Raw genomic sequence first — 25,180 nt, 5'->3', positions numbered from 1 at the left:
AAGTTAGATTATATGCAGGCACAATTCGAGGAACAGCAGCGGGTGTATCAGAAGCTACTAGAAGAAAAGGATCGCGAACTGCAGTCCGTGGTTACAGAGCTCAGTACTAAGTTCCAGCGCCGTATGGAAGCCAGAGAGCAGGAAATACGAGACGAGTTCAGTATTCGCGCCACTCTACCGGTAGCAAATTCGACAACGGTAGGAGGAATAAGTAACCGCTCATCGAATGAGATTCAAAGAGTGATGGCGAATATGGAAAGGCAACTTTCGGAAATGTCGAAGAAGCAGGATCAGCAGACGAGGACGTTAGAGGAGCGAATCCGGGCGATGGAAATCAACAGAAGTGAACCAAATCTACCCGTTTTCGAACCCAATGAACTAAGCCGAAGTCAGCTGGCTGCGCGACACGCAGTGACAAAGGAGCTGCCTACATTCTCGGGCAATCCGGAAGAGTGGCCGCTTTTCATTTCGACGTATGAGAGCACCACTAGGATGTGTGGCTTCAGTGATGAGGAAAATTTACTTCGCCTTCAGCGCAGCTTGAAGGGGAGAGCTCTCGAGACCGTCCGAAGCAGGTTGCTGTATCCAGCGGGACTTGAAGGTGTTATCAAAACGTTGCGAACGTTGTACGGTCGGCCAGAAGTTATCGTCCACTCGCTAGTTTGCAAGATTCGGGAAATGTCAGCGCCGAAGACAGAGAAGTTAGGAACTCTGATCGATTTTGGTGTCGCAGTCCAGAACATGTGTGCAACGATCGTAGCCTGTGGATTGAACGAGCATCTTTACAACGTGGCACTTCTTCAAGAACTTGTCGAGAGACTGCCACCTACCGTGAAGCTGGACTGGGCCAAATATCGTCAAACATTAAGGGCGGTTACTTTGGAGGACTTCAGCAAATGGCTTGAAACGCTCGTGGAAGCAGCCTGTATAGTAACGATTCCGTCAACGGTCAGCGTGTATGCCGGCAAATCTGAGAGACGCGTACGGAAGGAGGAAGTTCACGTTCACCTCCAATCCGGTTCCAGTCAGGTAGCAACAGAGTCGTCGAGCTCTACAGCGTTTCCCAAAAATGGGTCGAAGTCAGCAGCGACGAAGCAATGTGTGGTGTGCCAAGGAGGGTGTAGCAGTGTGGGATTCTGTAGTAAATTCCAAAGATTGGATGTCGGAGCAAGATGGACAGCGCTGAAGCAGAACAAGTTGTGTCGAAAGTGCCTGGCGAAGCATTTCGGAGCGTGTGCGGTTAAGCAAGCTTGCGGGAGAAACGGCTGCCCGTATATGCATCACGAGCTACTACATGACGATACCCGATACCGGCGAGCGGAGAGTTCTTCAATCTCAGAAACACTCACGTCAGTTACGCCAGCAAAGTTCTTTTCCGAACGTTCCAGTTATCCTTCATGGACGAGGCAAGTTCGTTCGCACTTTCGCATTCTTGGACGAAGGCTCGTCGGCGACGTTGATGGAACACAGTTTGTTGGACGAATTAAGTCTTGAAGGCGAGTCGTTCCCCTTGTGTCTCGGCTGGACGGGAGATCATCAACGTCAGGAGATGAAATCCATAATGCTAGCGCTGGAGATTTCTGGAACGCGCGATGCGGAGATGTACCGGATGTCGAAAGTTCACACAGTGGAGAGCCTTTCTCTACCACGGCAGACATTGAGGATGGAGGAGCTAGCATCAGCCTATCGGCACTTGGAAGGCGCGCCAACCGATTCCTATCGAAATGTTCAGCCACGAATACTCATCGGCATGGACAACTGCCGCTTGGGTCACGCGTTGGATAGCAGAGAAGGAGGAAAGGAAGAACCGATCGCCACCAGAACTCGTCTAGGGTGGATAGTGTTCGGACCATGCTCAAAGACATCTCATCCAACGACGAACTTCACTGCGCACCACAGCCTTCACGTGTGCCCATGCTGTGAGCGAAGCGACGTAGATCTTCATAATATAGTGAAGGCGTATATGTCTCTGGACAGCACCGGGGTAACGAGTCCCGTCAAGCCGTTGTTATCGAAAGACGACGAGCGAGCGGAACAGTTACTGAAATCATTGACGCATGTGAAAGGAAAACGGATAGAAACCGGTCTGCTCTGGCGATGTGACGATGTTCGACTGCCTGACAGCAAACCAATGGCAATGAAGCGACTAATCTGCTTGGAGAAGCGTCTGCAGCGAGATCCTGTGTTGGCTGAGGCGGTGAAGGAGAAGATTCGGAACCACGAACGAGCCGGCTACATCGAAAAACTGACGGCAAGCCAACTAGCCGAGAAATTCGAACGGGTTTGGTATCTCCCAATTTTTCCGGTGGTCAACCCTAACAAACCAAACAAGATGCGCTTAGTGTGGGACGCAGCCGCTAAAGTCTTGGGAGTCAGCCTGAATTCATTTCTACTGACAGGGCCGGATCAAGTAACCTCCTTGGTATCTGTGCTACAGCGCTTTCGAGAGTTTCGCGTTGCCATCACGGGCGATATTCGAGAAATGTTTCTCCAGATCTTGATGAACCGGCGCGATCAACAATGTTTAAGGTTCCTATGGCGAAACGGTGAACAAGACCGCAACCCAGACGTTTACGTTACGAGAGTAATGACATTCGGAGCGACATGCTCGCCCAGCAGCGCGCAGTATGTTAAGAACTACAATGCGCAGCGGTTCCAAGACCAATTCCCGAGGGCAGCAGAGGCGATAATGAAGGAGCATTATGTCGACGACATGCTCTCAAGCGTAGAGACGGAAGAGGAAGCGATACAGTTGGCGAAAGATGTGCGACACGTTCATTCGGAAGCAGGTTTCGAGATCCGGAACTGGCTGTCGAATTCGAGTCAAGTGCTGCTGGAGTTGAAGGCGAGTCCCGGTGAGAAAAGTTTGAACCTTTCGAGCGAGATGGCGACGGAGAAAGTTCTCGGCTTATGGTGGTGTACAGCGACCGATACGTTCACCTTCAAGTTATCGCCGAGGATCAACGGTGAAATGCTGCGAGGTGACATCGTCCCAACGAAAAGGCAAATCCTCAGCACGCTTATGACGATCTACGATCCCCTGGGATTAATGGCGCATTTCCTAATGTTCCTGAAGATACTGCTGCAGGAAATTTGGCGGAGTGGTGTAGGCTGGGACGAGTCTGTCAAGAGCGAACAGCTAGTGAAATGGCAGACATGGTTACGGGTACTCCCGCAAGTGGAATCGGTCAGTGTGCCAAGGTGTTACCGACTGAAGACGAGCACGGGAGAGCGGAATACGATTCAGCTGCACGTATTCGTGGATGCGTCGGAGAACGGCTTCGCTGCTGTCGCCTATCTGCGGTTCGAAGAAAATGGAAAAGTGGAATGTGCACTCGTCCGTGCAAAGACAAGAGTAGCCCCGTTGCGTTTTGTGTCGATTCCCAGACTAGAACTACAAGCCGCAGTCATTGGAGCCCGCCTAGCGAACGACGTTATGGAGACTCACAAGATAAGGCCCACGCAGAGGGTTTTCTGGACGGATTCACGCAACGTTCTCTGTTGGTTGAACTCCGATCACCGAAAGTACCATCAGTTCGTAGCGGTGTGGATCAGCGAGATGCTAGTGTTGACGGAGACGACGGAGTGGAACTGGGTTCCGACGAAGCTGAACGTCGCTGACGACGCCGCGAAATGGCAGACGCTGCCGGATCTATCTCCTACCAGCCGCTGGTTCCGTGGCCCTGAGTTCCTGTGGGGACCGAAAGAAGGATGGCCTGTCGTTGTGTCTAAGTTCGAACACACTGCAGAGGAGGAACGGTCACATGTACTGCATCACTTCGTCGAACGCGCTCTATTCCGCTGGGAAAACTTCTCTAGATGGCAGCGACTCCTGCGGCTAGCAGCCTTTGTCCGTCGATTTCCGTCGAATTTTCGCCGGAAGCGGTCAAAGAAGCCCCTCGTCACCGGACCCCTAACGCAAGAAGAACTAAAAAACGCGGAGTTATTCATCCTAAAGTCGGTACAAGATACTGAGTTCGCCGAAGAGAAAGCTTTGCTGCAGAAGCCGATGCCGGTACCGTGGAGGAACGCTTTACCGAAGCGTAGTCCGCTGTACAAGCTCAGTCCGTTCTTAGCGAAAGATGGACTGCTACGAATGCAAGGTCGCATAGATGAATGCGCTCATGTCGAGGAATGTACGAAGCATCCGATACTACTTCCCAAGCGACATTCAGTCACGGATCTCATCATAGCAAGTGTCCACGAAAAGTTCTGCCACATGAATCACCAGACGACGCTTAACGAAATCCGGCGTCGATTTCACGTTCCAGGATTGAGATCGGTCTATCGGCGTGCCCAAGGCCTTTGCCAGCTCTGCAAGATTCGCCGTGCGAAGCCAGAGCCCCCGGAGATGTCTGGTCTATCGTTCGGACGTTTACAACCCTTCTGTCGTCCTTTCTCCTATGTCGGCATCGATTATTCCGGACCAATGCACGTGGTTGTCGGCAGAAGGACCGAGAAACGATGGGGTGTACTAATAACATGTCTCACTGTCCGAGCGGTACACCTCGAAGTCGCTCACAGCCTTAACACGGACTCGTGCATCCTGGCCATTCGAAATTTCATCGCCAGAAGAGGTACCCCAGTTCAGATAGTTAGCGATCGTGGGACCAACTTCATAGGAGCAAGTCGCGAGCCAAAAGAAGCCCTGCAGAAGGTGAACCAAGACAAGCTGATGGAACACTTTGTCACCGCTGATACGAAATGGACGTTCAACCCGCCCGCGTCGCCACACTTCGGCGGGGCTTGGGAACGTCTCGTTCAATCCGTGAAAAAAGCCCTGAAGCACCTCCAACTCACTCGCACACCCACTGACGAAATCCTTAGAAACACCCTGACAGAAGTCGAACTCATTGTTAACTCTCGGCCTCTGACTGAATTACCGCTAGACGATGAGCTTTCCCAAGCGCTCACCCCAAACCACTTCCTGATGGGGTCGTCAAACGGTTCTAAGCCCCCGATCGCGTACGACGATAGTAACTACGCACTGAAGCACACCTGGAAGACATCGCAGGTCTACGCTAATCGATTTTGGCGACGCTGGGTAGCCGAGTACCTGCCTACGCTCACCCGGAGAACGAAATGGTTCAGCCGAACCAAACCGATTGCTGAAGGAGACATCGTTGTCATCGTAGACGAGACGTTGCCAAGGAACTGCTGGCCGAAAGGTCGGATTGTCCACGCGATCAGATCCAAGGACGGGCAAGTCCGTCGTGCACTGGTGCAGACGGCGACCGGAATTCTGGAGAGGCCAGCCGTGAAGATTGCGGTGTTGGATGTTGGCGCAAGCGTGAGTACTTCGGAGCAATGACCTCGAAGCACTGCGGGGGAGTGTCGCAACCATTTATTTGCGACGCGTCAACTCAACCAAGCACAGCGACGGTAGGTACCTTAACTCTATTTGCTTTGGCGGCACGAAGTGCCCCCAGCTGTTCGCACGCCAATGACCGGGCAACAAAACGTCAGTGAACGGAAGGACGGAAGAAAAAAAAAAGGTACTGACGATTGAAGGTGCTAAGTAAAACGTGCGGCGACTAAAGCTTATTAAAACTTACAATATTTATATATAAGAAAACCTGTTTCTACTTAAAATTATTTGGAAATTGTATTACCCTAACTAAAACTAAGTGAAAACAGATAAAATTGTGAGCGCATTGATTAAATTGTGAATTGAACTTATGAATTAAAGTACGGTTGGAACTTACGAACTAAAGTACGGTTGGAACATGCGGTATTTATAAAAGTAAGCAAAATCTAATATAGTTCTAAATTATAGCGTTACGCTGCTGCCTAAGAGTGCTAGTAGTATCGCCACTACCGATTGGCTTGATATAGGTACACGAAAGGACACTAAACGTGAGTTTTCTGAACTAATCGTTATTCATGCACTATATACACTTCTTATAACCTCACTATTCTTAACCATGCATTATATACACTTAATACTATAATAACCGATGTAAACTATATAAAAATGTAAACTAGATATATACTTAACCTAATACTCATGCTATACCGTGATTGTTTCTCCGGTAGGAATTTTTTAACGCCAATTTGGTACGATACATTACGTACGCTAATTTGAATTGCGTTACCGTATACTAGAGTAACCTAAATAAAACGTTATTGAATCGGAAACTGTCTTTCTCGTTGCATTTGCGACACAGGTAGAAACGATTTTGACAGAATTTCACGACGCGCCTTTAGGAGGACATATTGGAGCACGGCGTATGCGCCAAAGAATTGGCACATTATTTACTTGGCCTAATATGAGGCGCGATATTGAGAATTATGTCCGGCAGTGCGACTCCTGCCAAAAGAATAAAATTTGCAGAGCAAACAAGATTCCGATGCAGATCACTACGACTGCGTCAGAGCCATTTGAAAAATTATATATGGATATCGTGGTGTTACCCGAATCCGATAATGGAAACCGATATGGTCTAGTCATGCAAGATGACTTGACTAGATACTTAGTTGTTGCACCAATGCAAAATCAAGAGAGCTATACAGTAGCGGAAACTTTTGTCAAAAATTATATATGTAAATTTGGTGCGCCTTTAGAACTAGTTACAGACAACGGCACAAATTTTGTAAGCGCACTAATGAAAGACGTGTGCAAAATTTTGAAGATTAAAAAGATTACAACTAGTCCGTACCACCCACAGGCTAATTTAGTAGAAAGATCAAATCGCGAACTGAAAACATATTTAAGACAGTTTGTCGGCGGAAAGCCTAACACATGGGATCAATTTCTCCCATTTTTTATGTTCGAGTATAACACAACCGTGAATTCATCCACGGGCTATACTCCATTCCACCTATTATATGGACGTGCGGCACGCATACCGACCTCCATATACAAACGAAAAAACCTAGATGACATTAACTACAAAACGTATGCTGAAGAGATGGAAAAGATCTTTTATGACCTGCATGTGAATGCGAAGGCCAATTCAATCAAAAGTAAAGAAGGTCGCAAGCTAATCTACGACAAGACTTCCAACGACTTCAAACCTATGTGGGGAGATGTTAGTAAAACATGTTTCGACTGGTCCAGGTCAAAAGCTCCAAAATATGTGGAGAGGACCTTATGAAGTGGTCGAAATTCCAAGCGAAATGACCACAGTAATAAAAAACGGCAATCGTCTGGAGAAAGTTCATAATAACCGATTAAAGCGTTACTATGACTAAATTCACGAATTTGCATTTGTATTTTTTTTAGAGAAATAACAGCCGACTATAGATTTGACAACATGTTTTGTCGGACGACATGAGTTTTAAAAAAAACGCACCACAGCGTGATACGATATACAGTAAATAAACGACGCCGACAGAAGTTTGAAAAGACGACTTAACTCTATAAGAACGATTTTCAAAAAAAAAAGAGATAATAATTTTATAAAGAATTATTTTATAGATTTTTTCTATGTAAAGCATAAATTGTAGCGAAGTATAATCATTAATTTTAAATAGAACAAGATAAGCAGAAGCGAGCGCAATTTAATTTGCCTCCCTGGGGGCGCCATACAATTCAGCGGCAAACCCGCTGGCAAGTGAAAAGTTGCAATATCATCATGCGCGGGCCCGCGAATAGTGACGTTACGATTCTGCCGATACCGATCCATAATCGATTCTTTTTTCACGATACACGACAAATTGGTATCGATGCTCGAGCTCGATAATTTTGAGATATCGATACATTTTGTTAGAATTGAAAAAAATAATTCGCGACTACAACACTTCTGCTGTTCTCCTGACTTTTGTGTTAAAAAAGGAAGGCAAACATTTAGCTTCTTTTTAGTACATAGTTTATTATAGAGTTTCGTGTAGGTGCGAGCAGGCTATATAATATGCTTTAGCTTCGTGTCGTTTTTTTAACGGTAACAGAAAATTCGCGACAATCCTAGATCCGAGATTTAAAAACATTCATCACGGAAAAAAAAATTGGTAAAAACAACCAAATTTCATGTTAACTCAAACAGATTTTTAGTTTCAAACAGCGACAAACAAACTTTTGGGTAACATCACCATAGCGGTTGTTTGAAATAAATAAATTATTCGTTTTATCATAAACTAGCAAGTGCAGATTGTTTCAACAAAATACATGGTTGATCCAAACAAAAAAAATTTATATTTTTGACCACCGTTAACTACAAATAAAAACTATGGTAGTTTTAACCAAAGTGTTTTTTTAAGAAAACAAAATTTGGTTGAAAATAATCAATTTTGTTGTTTATAATTGACTTTTTTTTTGTTATAATAACCAAAATTTTTCATTCTGTGCCGAACACGCATCAGCATCGGTTGTGCTTCGAAATCGCTCCGATAAATTTCAATACGTGTGTGCAAGTGGTGGCATTTTTTGACCGGTGTCTTTTGTCTAGATTGCTGTATCGCAAGGTCAAGCACCTTTGTGTTACTGTGTCGCTTTGTAGCTGCCTGCTGTCGAACGATTTGGTGGTGAGTGCAGTGCACTCCAACACGAAGGAGAATAAGAAAGGAAGGTACGTGCTTCTTGTCTGTCCCATCGGCGCGCTAGGTTTAGCGCGATGGATGTAGACCCCCCACCTCCCGCACCTCCATCCTCGAATCCTCTCGACCCTGTCCCTCCTGCCCCCCCTCCTAATATTAATTCCTCAGCTCCCCCACGTGTCAGATTGTATCCAGATGGATCGACTCTTCTGGTAGCAGTTTACCTCAGGCCTAAAGCGGGGCCGAAATCGAAATCTTTAAACATTCTACAGATTTCGAAAGACCTGACGTCACACTTTAAAGCTGTGACTGAAATTTTAAAAATCAGGCCGAGCAAGCTCCGTGTCGTGGTCAATGACCTTAAAGAGGCCAACGATATAGCTTGCTCCGAGCTTTTTACACGGGAATACCGTGTCTATGTACCCGCTAGAGATGTGGAGATCGACGGTGTCGTGACCGATTCGAGTCTGTCCGTCGAGTGTATATTGAAAAGTGCTAAAGGGTGCTTTAAAAACAACACATGTCCCGATGTGAAGGTGCTCGACTGCAAGCAATTGCGGTCGGTATCGATCGTCGGTGACAAAAAAGTTTACACTCCGTCAGACTCGTTTCGAGTTACGTTCGCCGGGTCTGCACTACCAAGCCACATCTCGATCCACCGGGTTCGTCTCCCTGTGAGGCTATACGTTCCCCGCGTCATGAACTGCACTCATTGCAAGCAGTTAGGCCATACAGCCGCCAACTGCTGCAATAAGGCACGTTGTGGCAAGTGTGGGGAGACTCATGCGGAAGATTCTTGCAGTGTTAACGCTGTAAAGTGTATTCACTGTGGGGAAAATCTGCATGAGCTCTCGACATGTGCGGTGTACATGCAGCGCAGGGATAAAATAAAACGGTCTCTCAAAGAGCGTTCAAAGCGTTCCTACGCTGACATGCTGAAGAAGACCGTTACCACTTCTCCCGTTACTTCGAACCGCTTCGATCTGATGTCCTCTGATGAAACCGATTCTGACGATTCACCAGCGGGAACATCTTATGCCAATCCTGGGGAGTCTAGAAAGAGGAAAAATATTTCCTCTCCTAAACTTCCCCGAAAAGGTCCTAAGATTTCCCAAAGTGAAATGAATGGTACAAACAAACCTAAAAGTGCAGCGGAAAAACCGAAGCAAACCCCTCCTGGGCTGGCAAATTTAAAGTCCCAGAAGGAGTTCCCAGCACTTCCTGGAACATCTAAAACCCCAGCTGTTCCTTTTGCACATCCAGTTGAAAAATCAAATGCTGGACTGGTGAAATTTTCTGACATTGTGGACTGGATTTTTGAAACTTTCAATGTACCCGATCCAATAAAAGATTTTCTTACAGCATTCCTCCCAACAGTTAGAACATTTTTGAAGCAGTTGACTGCTCAATGGCCCCTCCTTGCAGCGATTGTATCCTTCGATGCCTAATTCATCTGCTTATGTGAAGGATTCTATCTCTGTCTTACAGTGGAATTGTAGAAGTATTTTACCAAAAATTGATTCGTTTCAAGTTTTGATAAATAAAAACAAATGCGATGCATTTTCCCTTTGTGAAACTTGGCTAACTTCGAATACTGATCTAAACTTCCATGATTTTAATATTATTCGCCTTGATCGAGACACCCCATATGGAGGAGTACTATTCTGTGAAGTGCTATTCTTTCTATCGTATTAACCTCCCCTCGATTCCAGGCATCGAAGCTGTCGCATGTCAAATGACAATACAAGGTAAAGAGCTTTGTATTGCCTCAATATATATTCCTCCCAGAGCACAGGTTGGGCAACGGCTGCTCTTTGATTTAATAGAACTTCTTCCCTCGCCACGCTTGATTTTGGGAGACTTCAACTCTCATGGCGTGGCTTGGGGTTCCCCTTCTAATGATAACCGCTCCTCTTTGATTTATAACCTTTGCGATAACTTCGACATGACTATTCTAAACAACGGTGAAATGACACGTGTCCCGAAAACTCCAGCGCGCCCAAGCGCTTTGGATCTCTCTTTATATTCGACGTCGCTACGGTTGGATTGCACATGGAAGGTTATCCTCGATCCTCACGGTAGCGACCATTTGCCTATTCTTATTTCAATTACCAACGGGTCAACTCGCATGCGGCCAATTGACATTCCGTATGACCTCACACGGAATGTTGATTGGAAGTTATACGAGGAAATGGTTTCAGAAGCTGTCGAGTCGAGTCAACATCATCCACCACTTGAAGAATACAACCTCCTCGCGGGCTTGATTCTCGACGCCGCGTTGCAAGCCCAAACGAAGAAATATCCAGGCGTAACGATCAAAGAACGGCCTCCCACTCCGTGGTGGGACCAAGAGTGCTCCGATGTCTACACGCAAAGATCCGACGCGTTTTTGGCCTATCAGAAGAAAGGTATACCTGGCGACTATATACGGTATTCGGAGCTTGATACTAAGCTTAGAAGCTTGGCTAAAGCAAAGAAACGCGGATATTGGTGTCGGTTCGTGAACGAGACGTCGAGGGAGACATCGATGAGCACTCTTTGGAACACAGCCCGAAGAATGCGGAATCGCGTAACGGTCAACGAAAGCGAAGAGTCTTCAAGTAGGTGGATATTTGATTTTGCCAGGAAAGTATGTCCGGACTCTGTTCCTGCGCAAAACTTTGATCGCGATGCGTCTCCGGGCCACGACGCGATAGAATCACCTTTTACGATGGCAGAATTTTCAGTTGCCCTCCTGTCCTGTAACAATAACGCGCCTGGGTTAGATAGAATCAAATTCAACTTGTTGAAGAATCTACCCGGCAATGCTAAGAGGTGCTTGTTGAACTTGTTCAATAAGTTCCTGGAGCAAAATATTGTACCGCAGGATTGGAGGCAAGTGAGGGTGATCGCCATCCAAAAACCGGGATAACCAGCCTCTGATCACAACTCCTATAGGCCGATTGCAATGCTATCCTGTATCCGGAAATTGATGGAGAAAATGATACTCCGTCGTTTAGACCACTGGGTCGAATCAAATGGTCTACTGTCAGATACTCAATTTGGTTTCCGCCGTGCCAAAGGGACGAATGATTGTCTTGCGTTGCTTTCAACAGATATCCAGCTGGCGTATGCTCGCAAAGAACAAATGGCGTCTGCGTTCTTGGACATTAAGGGGGCTTTTGATTCCGTTTCTATTGACATTCTTTCTGGCGAACTTCACCGACAAGGATTTTCTCCAATTCTGAACAATTTTTTGCACAATTTGCTGTCCGAAAAGCACATGCATTTTACGCACGGCGATTTGGCAACCTTTCGCATTAGCTACATGGGTCTTCCCCAGGGCTCATGTTTAAGCCCCCTTCTTTACAACTTTTATGTAAATGACATCGACGAATGTCTGGCAAATTTATGCACGATAAGACAACTTGCAGACGACAGCGTGGTTTCTGTTACAGGAGCCAAAGCTGCCGATTTGCAAGGACCATTGCAAGATACCTTGGACAATTTGTCTGCTTGGGCTCTACAGCTAGGTATCGAATTCTCTCCGGAGAAGACTGAGATAGTAGTTTTTTCTAGGAAGCATGAACCTGCTCAGCTCCAGCCACAATTAATGGGTAAAACGATTTCTCAGGTTTTGGTACACAAGTATCTTGGTATCTGGTTCGACTCTAAAGGCACCTGGGGTTGTCACATTAGGTATCTGATGAAAAAAAGCCAACAAAGAGTGAATTTTCTTCGTACAATAACCGGATCACGGTGGGGAGCACACCCGGGAGACCTTATAAGGCTTTACCAAACAACCATATTGACGGTAATTGAGTACGGGTGTTTCTGCTTCCGCTCCGCAGCAAACACACATTTGATCAAACTGGAGCGAATACAATATCGTTGTTTGCGTATCGCCTTAGGTTGCATGCAATCGACCCATACGATGAGTTTAGAGGTCTTAGCTGGAGTACTACCATTGAAAAACCGCTTCTGGAGCCTGTCTTCTCGCATTCTTATCAAATGTGAGGTCTTGAACCGTCCCGTGATTGAAAATTTTGAAAGGAAATCGAACTTAATTCTCAAACCCGATCTATGACATTGTATTTCAATCACATGTCACAAAATATTAACCCTTCTCCGAATATTCCAAATCGTGTCGACTTATCAAATACTTCTGATTCTACTGTGTTTTTCAATACATCCATGATAGAAGAAACTCGTGGAATCCCGGATCATTTACGCGTGCAGCAGATCCCCAAAATTTTTTCCAATAAATATCGAAACATCAACTGCGACAATATGTTCTACACTGACGGATCACTTATCGATGGGTCCACTGGCTTCGGTATCTTCAATAACAATTTAACCGTCTCCCATAAGCTCGATAATCCTGCTTCTGTTTACGTCGCAGAATTAGCTGCAATTCAGTACACCCTAGGGATCATCGAAAAAATGCCCACGGACCACTATTTCATCTTTACGGATAGTCTCAGTTCCATTGAGGCTCTCCGATCGATGAAAGATGTTAAGCACTCTCCGTATTTCCTGGAAAATACGGGAACATCTGAGTGCTTTATCCGAAAAATCTTTTCAGATTACCTTAGTGTGAGTCCCTTCTCACTGCTCGATACCGGGCAATGAGAAAGCGGACTCTTTGGCTAAGGTGGGCGCTACAAACGGTGAAATTTATGAAAGACCAATTGCTTTGAATGAATTTTTTGCATTTGTACGTCAGAATACGATCATCAGTTGACAAAATTCTTGGACCAGAGGGGAACTAGAAAGGTGGTTACATTCCATTATACCCAAAGTATCGACGAATCCGTGGTTCAAGGGGTTGGATGTAGGTCGAGATTTCATTTGCGTGATGTCCCGGCTTATGTCCAATCACTATAGATTTGATGCGCATCTCCGTCGTATTGGGCTCGGAGAAAGCGGTATCTGTGCCTGTGGTTAAGGTTATCACGACATAGAGCACGTTGTTTGGTCATGCCCTGTCCACCGTGACGCCAGGTCTAAATTAGTAGCTTCCCTTCAGGCCGGAGGTAGACGGCCAGCTGTTCCTGTTCGTGATGTCTTGGCGAGCCGTGACATACCCTACATGACCCTTATATACATTTTCCTAAAATCCATCCATGCCCTAGTCTAGTTCCGTTCCCCTCCGTCTACACCCAACAAAACGACAAGAACACGTTTGAACCTTAAGCAGAGGTTTTGGAATCAACAACTGCACCCCACACGAATTCACCAGGACCTGAGAACCCGAGGCCTTCAGTGATATCTTGGCTCAGCGGCACATACCATAGGCCACTTGAACACCAGCGAACAACAACAACGAACCATAACCAGCAACTAGCCCCCGCACAATACCTTCAGGACCCGAGGATTACAAGCCCCTCTTCCAGCTCATGACATCGTGGCTCAGCAGAACAAATACATACATGCTGCATATTCATGGCCATTCGAAGAGCATCAGACGACCATCAAACTACAAAACAGTGATTGAAAAATACATCCTAGTTTTAAGATGGACTTAATTTCAGCTCGTAGTCGGCAGCGAGGATAAAAAATTTGCTTTAAGATTTTAAGTCTTCAGATATAATTGGCACCGTTAAACATTAAATTGTATTTGTGCCGTGTCAAATAAATATGAGAAAAAAAAACCAAAATTTTTGATTATTTTGAACAAAGTTTTGCTTATTTTTATTTCTCAACATTTTTCATATTAAAAATTTTCATCGTGCAATTTCAAATTATTTATTCATATCCTAATCATTACATCTTCCATATCTATATTGACATTGTAATGATAGACATACGTGAATATTCCGTAATGTTTGATCTGTTGTGCAAAACGTTTATGTTTGCTACATTAGATTTATGCTTCTCTATATTACATAATACTGTATTCGTTGACTGTAATAAAATTTATTAAGTTTTTGCAGGAACAATGCTTTTACAAACTCTTACCCACGAACTTCTGAATAACTTCCGTTGATACTTTGGACGACTGTAGCAATTGTATAATTTCATTGTCAGCCCAGTGAACGAATCGCGAATCGGCATCCAAATATTCTATGTCAAGATTCTGATTGTTACTGATATCATCATGTTTTGGAACATCCGATGGAAACGATTCTGACATTGTGCAAGACTGCGTAACTGCAGAACAGTAGATGATTTGAGAAAAAGAAACAAGCTCGCAGAGAAAAAAAAACTTACCCCACTGATGATGTCGATATCTGGTTTTATCCGTGTAGTTAAACGGCACGCACTAGAGTTACCAATAACACCAGCAAAATTACGTCGTATTGAGCCCGGGCAGGATTTTTTTACACTCACCACAAGTCGCTGTGAAAAGACAGGAAAAACCGGAAAAACACGTTGAGTTATGACAGATAGAGATGGACGATACTAAGATCGTAAATTTTGGTATCGATTTTTTTTTTTCAAGATATCGAGTATTTTAGTATCGGTAACTTACAAAGCCAAGTGAAAACAAACAACAATGACGGTTTATTTATATATTATTTACAACAGATTGAAAAACACCGTTTTATTGTTGTATCGAAACTAATTTCAATTCAAAATAAACAAATTCTTAGGTAATAACAACAAACATTCTATGTCGATTCAACAAAAACTGTGCACTTAATTTGAAACGGCTGATTAGATTAGTTTCAAACTAGAATAATAATTTGTAATCATACAATCCTAATTTGAAGCAAAAATATTTTTTCGTTTATACATCAACCAAATATATGTTGAAAACAAACCAGTTAGTTTTTCCTCCGTGATTTTCAGGATTCTGCTGCTTGTGCTAAAGCGCTGAGTAAAATCCGTAACGTCATGGAGCGAAGCGATGGAGCCAAAGAAGTTGACGCGAGTGTAGATACGCAGATACACCATAAATCACATGACAAACCATACGACTTTTGGGAACATCACAAGCTATTAACATTTGATACGCCAAATAAACAAACCCAAGCGGGGGATGAATTAGCGGTTTATCGTAAATTACCGTTGAGTGATTAAATTACTTCAGTTCCGTGCGAGCGCCTGTTTTCGAAAGCTGGGTCATTGATATCGGAAAAATGCAACCGTTTATCGGCGACATATCTACAAAAGCTTTGTTTTCTGGGAAGTATTGATGAGTCCGAATGGTTTAATTAGAATAAATATATGTTACTTAAGTTGCAATAAACAATAATATTATTTTAAACGTTATTCAAAACATTGTTCTTGAAAAACTATTCGAACGATCCGATACTTAACAAAATCGATACTCTGGAAGCGATATTATCAAAGTATCAGTCTTTTTTCTCGATACCAGTATCGATTCGAGAATCGATACTTTGATTAATTTTACCGTCACTACCCGCGAACAGACGTTGCAAAATAATATTAATTCTTAGTCGGTCAAACATGCATATCGAGTTGAAGTTACTCGAGATGCAACATTGAATTTATTTACATCGTTTAGGATTAGATTCCATTAGAGTTCATTGCCGAGAACAAAACAAAGACAGAAATTTGATGCGCACACGCAAGCGATGAGCGCCTATCAGCAGAGTATCATAGGGCGCTCGACACTATTTTTTTTTATTGCAAGCGCAAACGCGCATAATCAACTCATATGACGTTGACCAAGGAATTTTGTCAACGATGTATAAAGTGGACGAATCGACTGACTTAAATGTGACAATGATGACAATTACATTAATCGTAAAAAAAATTCTCTTTTAACAAATTTTCAATAGGAAAAAAAATCCAACCGGCAAGACGAATTTAATTGAATTCCATATTTAATTAAAAAGAGGTTCTTAACTATCGGTGACAGTGTTAATATGAATCAATTTTTGTCACCCGGGAGCGCCACCCAAATCTGCAACAAACCCGCTGGCAAGCATGAAAATAAAAATCACCACGATCGAAGAAACGACGAAAATAAAAGAACACGTAGCCGCGCTGCAACGGTCGCGAATACTAAAGGATTTTTGCTTTTTTGTCCATTTACACAGAAGAAAACGAATTTAAACAAAAAAAAAGAGTCACCATTTTATTCGAAACTTTCTGCACACATGATTTTCTTGTAAACACTAGCGGCGATATAGTGTTTGCCGCACTTCAAAAAGAGACCCCCCTCCACAGCAATGATATCGCTTATCCAGTTTCGGAATAAGAAGCGCCATACACGGCGCAAACCACGAGGCGGCTCACGCAGGTTGGTTATTCGAACCTCCTAACCTAGGCGGATGTCCAGGAACTGGAGGTCCTCGCGTGTCACGGACCGGAACGGGCGAAAATCGAGATACCCCGAAAAGAGGTATCTCACCAGCCGCCCGAGAAATCCGATGGTGGCCGTCATGCCCGATTGATCGGTTGGGGTGTTTGGCTCCGAAATCCACTCCTCCGGAAAGCGGTAGAAATACGGCTGCATCCGCAGCCACTCCGAGATCGGCAGGAACGGTTGTGGGATAGGGCGAATGAGCTCCACGGCATAAACCGTGGGCTCAACATACTCCGGACGGTCTTCATCCAGTTGCGGTTCTCGTTCCCCCATCCCCCAAGGTTGCCACTCTTCGTCGGCGAGCGGTTCTTCTTCAAATACACCTAAACGATCCACTAAGAGAGCCGGTCGCACGGGAAATTCGGGACGCACACGCGCCGGCAGACCATCTTCGATTACAGGAATGCACATGATTGTTGGAACACAAGAAATCTTTCCTATAAAGAAGAAAAAAACAACAGTAATTAAAAAAAAATAATAATTAAGAAAACATCAATTAAATAAAAGATCTGACCCACAAGTGGTCGAGCTTACCTGATTGAAGTTAAAAAAAACAGAATGATTAGATTTTGCACCAAGTAATTAAACGGACCACAATTGCACGGCTAAAACTTAAAACTTTGTTTCGTTGTAGTAGTTAATAGTAGCATGCATTCTATGAAAAATGCATGCATTGAAATTAGAGCGAAGAAAAGATAAAGAGGGAAACTAAATTGGAACTCCGCGACAGCGACGACACACGGAAATATAACGCCACTTTTTTTTTTTATTCACTTTTCCTTGCGATTCTGTTCAAGGAAATATATGCAATCCGACCTTGCAAAACGCGCACGTAACAGTTGTTTACTATGTCAGTAGTAAAAGATAATAATTTAAAGACCACAAATATATCGCTTACATAAACACAAAAATGAACTAAATGTAGGCACATGAACGAGAGCTATTTACGATAGAAAAATCCTTTCTTTCTATCAAATCAATTTACAGGGGGCTCGTATTGATAGGACCAATTATGGCCAATCTGGAAGTCGAGATCAATAGACTACCCAACACCCTAATTGTAAGAGGCAAATACACTATAGAGATAACTTTATCTCTCAACACTATCAATAAAGAAGAAAGCTTCCTGAAAGATGCAGAACAAAAGTTCCGTACGACGTGCAAGGAACTGGAGGAGAAAATAACCTCTATTAAGTACATGCGAGCGACCCAGCATCTCCGAGGAACGTTGGAAGAAATTTACAATAAGGGTAATTTTATAAAAACATATTTTAATATTAGAGAGCGAAAACGCAGCATATGGTCGGCGTTGGGAGCAATGGACTCAAATGACAGAATTAGATTAGACTATGACATGGACCAACTTAGCGGCAACGAAGAAAAATTAAAAAACGATTTAATCCACCAGGCAAACGTGCTGCAAAGCACATATAATCTTGTGAATACTTCGGTTTTGAACATGGATACACATTTGATGGCCATGAAGAATAAAGTTGAAAAATTAAAATTTGAAGTGGTCAAGTACGCAAACTTCACCCAAAATATCGAAAATATTATCAACCTAGAAACCAGACTATTAGAAATGGGTTTATGGTTGAATAGTCTCAGCAGCAAGCTGGAGAAAAAGTTAGATACACTCGTTGCGGCTTTAACACAGCATACATCAGCAAATAATATTTTGAGAGGTCTAGTTCCACCGGGCGCTCTAATAGACAAGTTAAAATTATTAGAAACCACTATAGACGGAGGATTATCATTTCCGCATGACAAAGACGGACGAATTACGATTGATATGCTGAACAATATCAATTATGAGCATGAGCTTATAGACAAAGAACAAATAAATTTTAAGTTCTACGTACCGCTTGTAGGAACAGAATATTTCGAAACACGCCGAGTTGCAATTATGCCTCAATTGACAAATTTTACAGTCCTCATTAGACATATAGAGGAAAATATAGTCATGTTTAAATATGAGAGTGATTGGGGGTACACTCTAACAAGCGACGAATACACTAAATGTACTAAATTAAAAGGCGTCACAATATGTGACATTAGCACGGCCCAGGAAAATTTGAAAAGGGCCCAAAAATGTGCGACTGGAATTATTTTAGAGAAAAATACGGTGCGGTGCCAAGCAAAAGCAGTGGTGACTAACCACACTATGTGGTTCGCGACAAGATCTAGAAATAATTGGAAATACCTTGCACCAATGAAAACAAACATTACCATTGAAATAAACGGAAACATGACACAGCAAACCGTAGACGGTGCGGGCATTATAAGATTGACCCCGCATATGGTAGTACACACTGATTTTATACGACTAGAATACTACGAGACAAATTATGAATGGGACACAAACGTTACATTACTACCAGACAACATAAACAGAATAGAAACACAGGACGTGGACTTAAGAGAAGTCCCAATTTGGAATGGAATTGAAAAAGTATATTCCTATATAAATCAAAAAACCTTATTTGACCTCGGGGTTGATGTAAAAGACATTAAAACCAAAGGCTACGGTTTAAAGAATCTGATTTATGCCCCATTGGAAAATCCGTGGACAAGTATACCGGTAGTGATAGGGATCACTACAACTTTTATTATAATCCTGTGCCTATACAAAGGGAGAATTTCATGCTGCGCACGCAGAACAACGATAGAAAATTAAACAAATGAACGAACGGAAGATAGAGAAAAAGTATCACGGCCAAGAATTAATGACCGTGCAAGTACAACTAAACAGGACATATTTAAAATGAACAAACAAGACATTTAGGGTAGCGATCACAGTAAGCGGGGAAAAAGCGTTAAAAGGGAAACAGAGCCTCACAAAATAGTGATGGAAAAATTGGGAATGTCCCAGGAAATAAATACACCAGTTAGTAAGGTGATTTGGGAAAATGAAAATATTAAAGACTCCAAGACGACTAGAGCAAAAGCCACCATCGCAGAGGAAGAAGGACGACACTTTTCATTACACAAAATAATAAGTAACCGGCAGTCATCAACCTACAATTCAAAATTGGGCCTGTGATCGATTTCAGCTGCTGTGTATCATTCTATCCGGAAATACTCATGTTAGACGGAAATCGGCCATTTTTGGCTGTTTTGTAGAAACCAGAAGTTGAAATCTTACAGTTCATAATGGTGTCTGAGGTCAATTTTTAGCTTCTCGCAACATTCTGGCTCCGAAGATACTAATATTGGGTGGTATTTGGTCACTTTGGGCTGTTTTTCAGAAACTTAAAGTCGTCATTTTGGACTTTAAAATTGCCTGAGAAATCAATTTCTGTTATCTGATTTCGGAAATAACCATATTGGGGGTATTAAGTAATTTCGTTGTTTTCCAGAAACTGAAAGTGGTCATCTTTGAATTCAAAATAGTGTCCAATGTCCATGTTGAATAATATTCGGTCTTTTTCGGCGGTTTTCCCGAAACCGGAAGTCGCCATCTTGGATATCAAAATGGCATTTGAGACGATTTCTGGCCCCTGAGCGTCATTCTGATTTAAGAAACACCCATATTGGGTGGTATTTGGTCATTTCGGCTGTTTTCCTGAAACCAAAAGTCGCCATCTTGCAATTTATAATGGTGTCTGTGGTAAATTTTTAGCTTCTGATTCCGGAGATACTCATAGTGGGTGGTATTTGGTCATTTTCGGCTGTTTTCCAGAAACCGGAAGTCGCTATCTTGGATTTCAACATGGTATTTGAAGAAAATTTCTGGCCATTCTGTGCCATTCTGGTTGAAGAAACACCCATATTGGTTGGTATTTGGTCATTTTTGGCAGTTTTCCAGACACCGGAAACCGCTATCTTAGAATTCAAAATGGTGTCTGTGATCGATTTCTAGTTTTTATGCACCATTACGATTCCGGAAATACCCATATTAGAAACCGGAAGTTTCGAGAATGCAAACTGAGTGTAAGAATAACAAGGGGATAACCGACCCAGGATGATTAAGTGTGTGAGACTTTCCTTCTATATCTAACCTTCTTATCTTTCAGAATCCCTAGGACAGGTGGTCACACCTTCGGACGGAAGGGGGAGAGGTATATGCAGCAAACTGCATAATGAGAGATGTGTAAGTAGAATGTAAGTATGACAAGAATACACACGGACCGAGACAGCAGTATAACTAAAGAGAATTTGCAAATCATTCAGGAAAGGAGTTTGACATAATTGAAGTGGACTAAAGAATTGTTTGTAAATCGGATAAAATAGTTGTGAATCCGATAACAGAAAAGAATAATCGCAATGAGAAAAAAAGAAATGTTTAAATGAAAAGGAAAGAGCCACGACGGGCAACGAAGACTAACAAAGAAAAAGAGATAAGATAAGTTTTTTTGATAGCGGAATGTACTCCGCACGAGAATTAGAAAAAGAATTGTTGTAAATCGGATTGAGTTCGAGTATAAAAAAAAAGAAAAAAAATGAATTGTGAAGTAAAAATTCGTTGAGAATGAATAATGTAAACGTTAATTAACCAATAGCATCCGATATAATAGAAAAAAAGTACACTTTAGTAGGAAATGGAAAATTATGTTAATCGAAGAAAAAGAAAAACGGGCATAGTGTTTAAGTAGAAGATTAGGAGAAATAATAGAACGTAAAAGCCCGTTGGCGAGTGCAATTATTATTAAACAGCAAGTTGGCCCACAAAAAAAAAAAAAGAATTTACACCAAAAAAAATATAACCGCTTGCTTAGTAGGAGTAGAAATTAAGAAGTGATACCATTCTGAATTCAATAATCGAGACGGAGCGAGTTATCCAGGAAGCAGCCGAGAGGGTTCCTTATAAAAACTCTCATATATCACAAAGAACGAGGAGTCGGGTAAGGGGAGTTGGACGGTCGGGTGTGGAAGGCTGAACGGTTTAAACAGCATGACGAGGAGAGAAGGATGACCAATACCGAGATGGATGACGCATATCGAGGAAGCGAATTGTGACGAGAAGGAAGTCAACCACGACATGGCCAAAATTAACACAGCCCACGGTCGGGCTAGATATACACCAAATTTTGAGGGAAAACCTAATGAGTGGAATGCGAGCACATACCTATCAAAACATGGGCCGCAATCACTAAAAACCCAACGAGCAAAACATCGTTACACAGTTTTGCATCGCTTTAACGACAATGTTTTTCCTTTCGCGCTGCTAATCAAGATGCGCGCATGGGTGCAAGCTAGTTATTCTACAAGCAAGTTATTTGCAACCTTGTATAGTCGGTCAAGTCAAGCCAGCTGACTATCACCATATAACGAAACCATTGGCAATCACGAAACGACTGCTGCCACTTGGTTTAGGAGATTGTTTTTTCGGCGGGCGTAATACGATTATATAGCCAATACACTTTGGAGAGAAGTCCGCCAGCCAACAAAGTTCATAACATACAAGAGTGCACTCGTGAAGATCATTCGACGAAACACGGTAACGTGCGGTTTTGACGATATAAGGAGCAAATAAGACGACTCCACTACCAGGCGCAATAAGACGATTTCACCACCAGGAGCAATAAGACGATTCTACCACCAGCTGATGAGAACCTTGTAGGCCAGACACGCCCCTCCCGTTTAATTTCTCCGGCACCCCGGCTCGATGCATCGATTCGACGACGAGACCCTGCAAGCATTTTCACGAACTCCACAAACGACGATATGATGGGAAACCAGGAAGGATGGCGAAATCATTCCTTTTAATCTTTGTATTATACATATGCCAGCAGCAGACCGACGTAAGTCATCTCTTCTAGATGACTCACGGCTCTTTGAGTGGGAGGAGATTAACAGGCCTTCCAAGAAATTAATAAGCATTTTTGATTCTCATAAACTCTTGCATTACATTCCCATGGACAGGAATATTCTTGTCCATGCATGTTTCTTGAATTAGGAATAATTCGCGACATTCCGTTCTCACAGACAGGTTCTGAAATAATAACCGCGCATGTATGATTAATAAGCATTTCTTAAAGCACTCAGCAATTCTATTAATTTCAAGAGAACGATACTTTATTATTTTTTTTTCTATAGCATTCGAAGTCGAAATGCGACGCTCCGTTTCCGATGAGAACGAAACGATGACGGCCACATGGCAAATAACCTAAAATAATAATAATAATAATGAATACCGAACGATTTTCGATTGAGTAAGTGACGCCTGTCCGCGAGTAAATTGAGCGAGACGGAAGATACAAATGCATAACTAACTAATTAAAAGTGTTAGGATTAACAAGGACAGGACGAAGAATCGGACAAGAGAATTGTTTCTCTCCGACTCTTTTTGGTAGGGTAGAATTAAGTTGAAGTTAATTAATAAAACATTCGATTTCCAAAGTAGAATCAGTGCGAATGTTTTAATTCCCTGCACTTACAGGGACTCTTCGTGCTTATCACAAGTCCCTGGCAAAGCTAAGTCTTTGCAGGTATTTAAGATAATTTCTGGCATCTGAGCGTCATTCTGGTTGAAGAAAAACCCATTTGGGTGTTATTCGATCATTTTCGGCTGTTTCCCAGAAACCGGCAGTCATCAACCTACAATTCAAAATTGGGCCTGTGATCGATTTCAGCTGCTGTGTATCATTCTATCCGGAGATACTCATGTTAGACGGAAATCGGCCATTTTTTGCTGTTTTGCAGAAACCAGAAGTTGAAATCCTACAGTTCATAATGGTGTCTGAGGTCAATTTTTAGCTTCTCGCAACATTCTGGCTCCGTAGATACTAATATTGGGTGGTATTTGGTCACTTTGGGCTGTTTTTCAGAAACTTAAAGTCGTCATTTTGGACTTTAAAATTGCCTGAGAAATCAATTTCTGTTATCTGATTTCGGAAATAACCATATTGGGTGGTATTAAGTAATTTCGTTGTTTTCCAGAAACTGAAAGTGGTCATCTTTGAATTCAAAATAGTGTCCAATGTCCATGTTGAATAATATTCGGTCTTTTTCGGCGGTTTTCCCGAAACCGGAAGTCGCTATCTTGGATATCAAAATGGCAATTGAGACAATTTCTGATTTAAGAAACACCCATATTGGGTGGTATTTGGTCATTTCGGCTGTTTTCCTGAAACCAAAAGTCGCCATCTTGCAATTTATAATGGTGTCTGTGGTAAATTTTTAGCTTCTGATTCCGGAGATACTCATAGTGGGTGGTATTTGGTCATTTTCGGCTGTTTTCCAGAAACCGGAAGTCGCTATCTTGGATTTCAACATGGCATTTGAAGAAAATTTCTGGCCTCTGTGCGTGATTCTGGTTGAAGAAACACCCATATTGGTTGGTATTTGGTCATTTTTGGCAGTTTTCCAGACACCGGAAACCGCTATCTTAGAATTCAAAATGGTGTCTGTGATCGATTTCTAGTTTTTGTGCACCATTACGATTCCGGAAATACCCATATTAGAAACCGGAAGTTTCCATCTTAAATTTAAAAATGGGGTCTGGAGTCGAGTTTTGGCTCCTTTGCATCGACCGGCAAACAGAGCTGCATTTTTATTTGTTTAGACAGTTCAACCGATCACCGTGACGGTAGCCATCAGTCGAGCGTACTTTTTTTTTTTTTTTATTCTCGCTTTTTTTCCGTCGGTCTAGTTCCGCCACTGTTGTGGCCAATCACCGACGCCCAGGGAGGCGACTTCACACCCAGGACCCTAACTCACGACCATAAACGGGTCGTGAGTTAGGGTCCTGGGTGTGAAGTCGCCTCCCTGGGCGTCAGTGATTGGCCACAACAGTGGCGGATCAACGGACCGGCGCCAACGGCTTTACTTCCTCATGCGATGGAAGGCGTGATCCCAGAGATTTTTCGCCTCAGAAAATCTCCCGGTGTCGGCTAGGATTGAATCTAGACCAGTTGGGTTGGTTGTGAGTGGATCACGCCACCTCACAACCATCGACACCTATGTCGGCGGTGGGATTCGAACCCAGGCGTCGAGCGTGGTTGGCGGAGACGTTACCAACCACACTAGGCAAATTTTCCCAGTTTTCTCGCCGTAACATTTTGCTTTGGACAAAGACAAACACAACAAAACAATGCCAGTTCAAATCAGACGCTCCGTTGTAAAGTTATGGGCGGTCGCACATATGTAACTTTATTTTATATATAAGATATCGATTGGCGTGAAATTTTGTATAGGGGTTTTAGGTGCCGAGAAAGGTGACTAAGATAGTTCTAGACCCCTCCCTCTTCTGAAAGGGAGGGGTCCCATACAAATAAAACACAAATTCATGTACAACTCGAAAACTAACCAAGCAAATGGAACCAAATTTGGCAAGTGGATGTTTTTAGGAGTAGCAAACATGTCCATAATGGTTCGACACCCTCCTTCTTATGTGAGGAAGGGGTTCCAAACAAATTCAACACAAATTTCTGCACATTTCGAGAACTAACCGAATAAATGGAACCAAATTCGGCAGGTGAATATTTTTAAGGATAACAAACA

The 25,180-nt window shown here is 43.0% G+C and overlaps 2 protein-coding genes and 1 long non-coding RNA gene across 9 annotated transcripts in view; 2 read left to right on the top strand and 1 right to left on the bottom strand.

Annotated features, from left to right (window-relative positions):
- Positions 1-23,030, top strand: part of LOC129732089 (anaphase-promoting complex subunit 7) — a 176,308-nt gene extending 153,278 nt beyond the window's left edge. Inside the window, exons 1-3 of one of the 4 annotated variants that reach the window (XR_008729166.1) lie at positions 4,181-5,713; positions 5,777-5,856; positions 6,037-6,134. Coding sequence is in view for 3 of the 4 variants with exons in the window: in XM_055692603.1 (XP_055548578.1) it covers positions 17,748-19,412 (1,665 nt within the window). In the remaining variant the exon portion in view is untranslated. Of the gene's footprint in view, positions 1-4,180; positions 5,714-5,776; positions 5,857-6,036; positions 6,135-7,904; positions 7,951-14,390; positions 15,051-15,249 lie in introns of those variants that run through there. The other 3 variants (XM_055692604.1, XM_055692603.1, XM_055692605.1) reach the window with 3 other exon arrangements.
- Positions 13-4,112, top strand: LOC129728767 (uncharacterized). The gene is made up of 3 exons (XM_055687223.1): positions 13-1,324; positions 1,389-4,015; positions 4,077-4,112. The coding sequence occupies exons 1-3, from the start codon at positions 13-15 to the stop codon at positions 4,110-4,112; spliced, it is 3,975 nt and encodes a 1,324-aa protein (XP_055543198.1).
- Positions 14,187-15,686, bottom strand: LOC129732090 (uncharacterized). 4 transcript variants are annotated; one of them, XR_008729168.1, is made up of 5 exons: positions 15,486-15,686; positions 15,222-15,396; positions 14,668-14,796; positions 14,416-14,607; positions 14,187-14,361 (listed from the first exon to the last, which is right to left on the bottom strand). It is a non-coding gene; the product is annotated as an uncharacterized LOC129732090 (long non-coding RNA). The 4 variants fall into 4 exon arrangements; XR_008729169.1 differs by lacking the exon at positions 15,486-15,686 and adding an exon at positions 15,467-15,481 and having other exon boundaries at positions 15,222-15,377; XR_008729170.1 differs by lacking the exons at positions 15,222-15,396; positions 15,486-15,686 and adding an exon at positions 15,467-15,485.
- Positions 23,031-25,180: the final 2,150 nt, after the last annotated feature.

This window comes from Wyeomyia smithii, chromosome 3 (genome assembly GCF_029784165.1).
Source record: "Wyeomyia smithii strain HCP4-BCI-WySm-NY-G18 chromosome 3, ASM2978416v1, whole genome shotgun sequence".
NCBI lineage: Eukaryota > Metazoa > Arthropoda > Insecta > Diptera > Culicidae > Wyeomyia > Wyeomyia smithii.
Note: the sequence above shows the minus strand (reverse complement) of the source record. Positions and strands in the feature narration are given on the sequence as shown.

What these genes read in the sequence shown, in the direction of transcription:
- LOC129728767 (XM_055687223.1), top strand. Translation starts at nt 13, where the DNA reads ATGCAGGCACAATTCGAGGAACAGCAGCGGGTGTATCAGAAGCTACTA. An exon ending in CCGATACCGGCGAGCGGAGA is followed by an intron (nt 1,325 to 1,388) that starts GTTCTTCAATCT and finishes CGAACGTTCCAG; the next exon opens with TTATCCTTCATGGACGAGGC. An exon ending in TGCTGCAGAAGCCGATGCCG is followed by an intron (nt 4,016 to 4,076) that starts GTACCGTGGAGG and finishes GTCCGTTCTTAG; the next exon opens with CGAAAGATGGACTGCTACGA.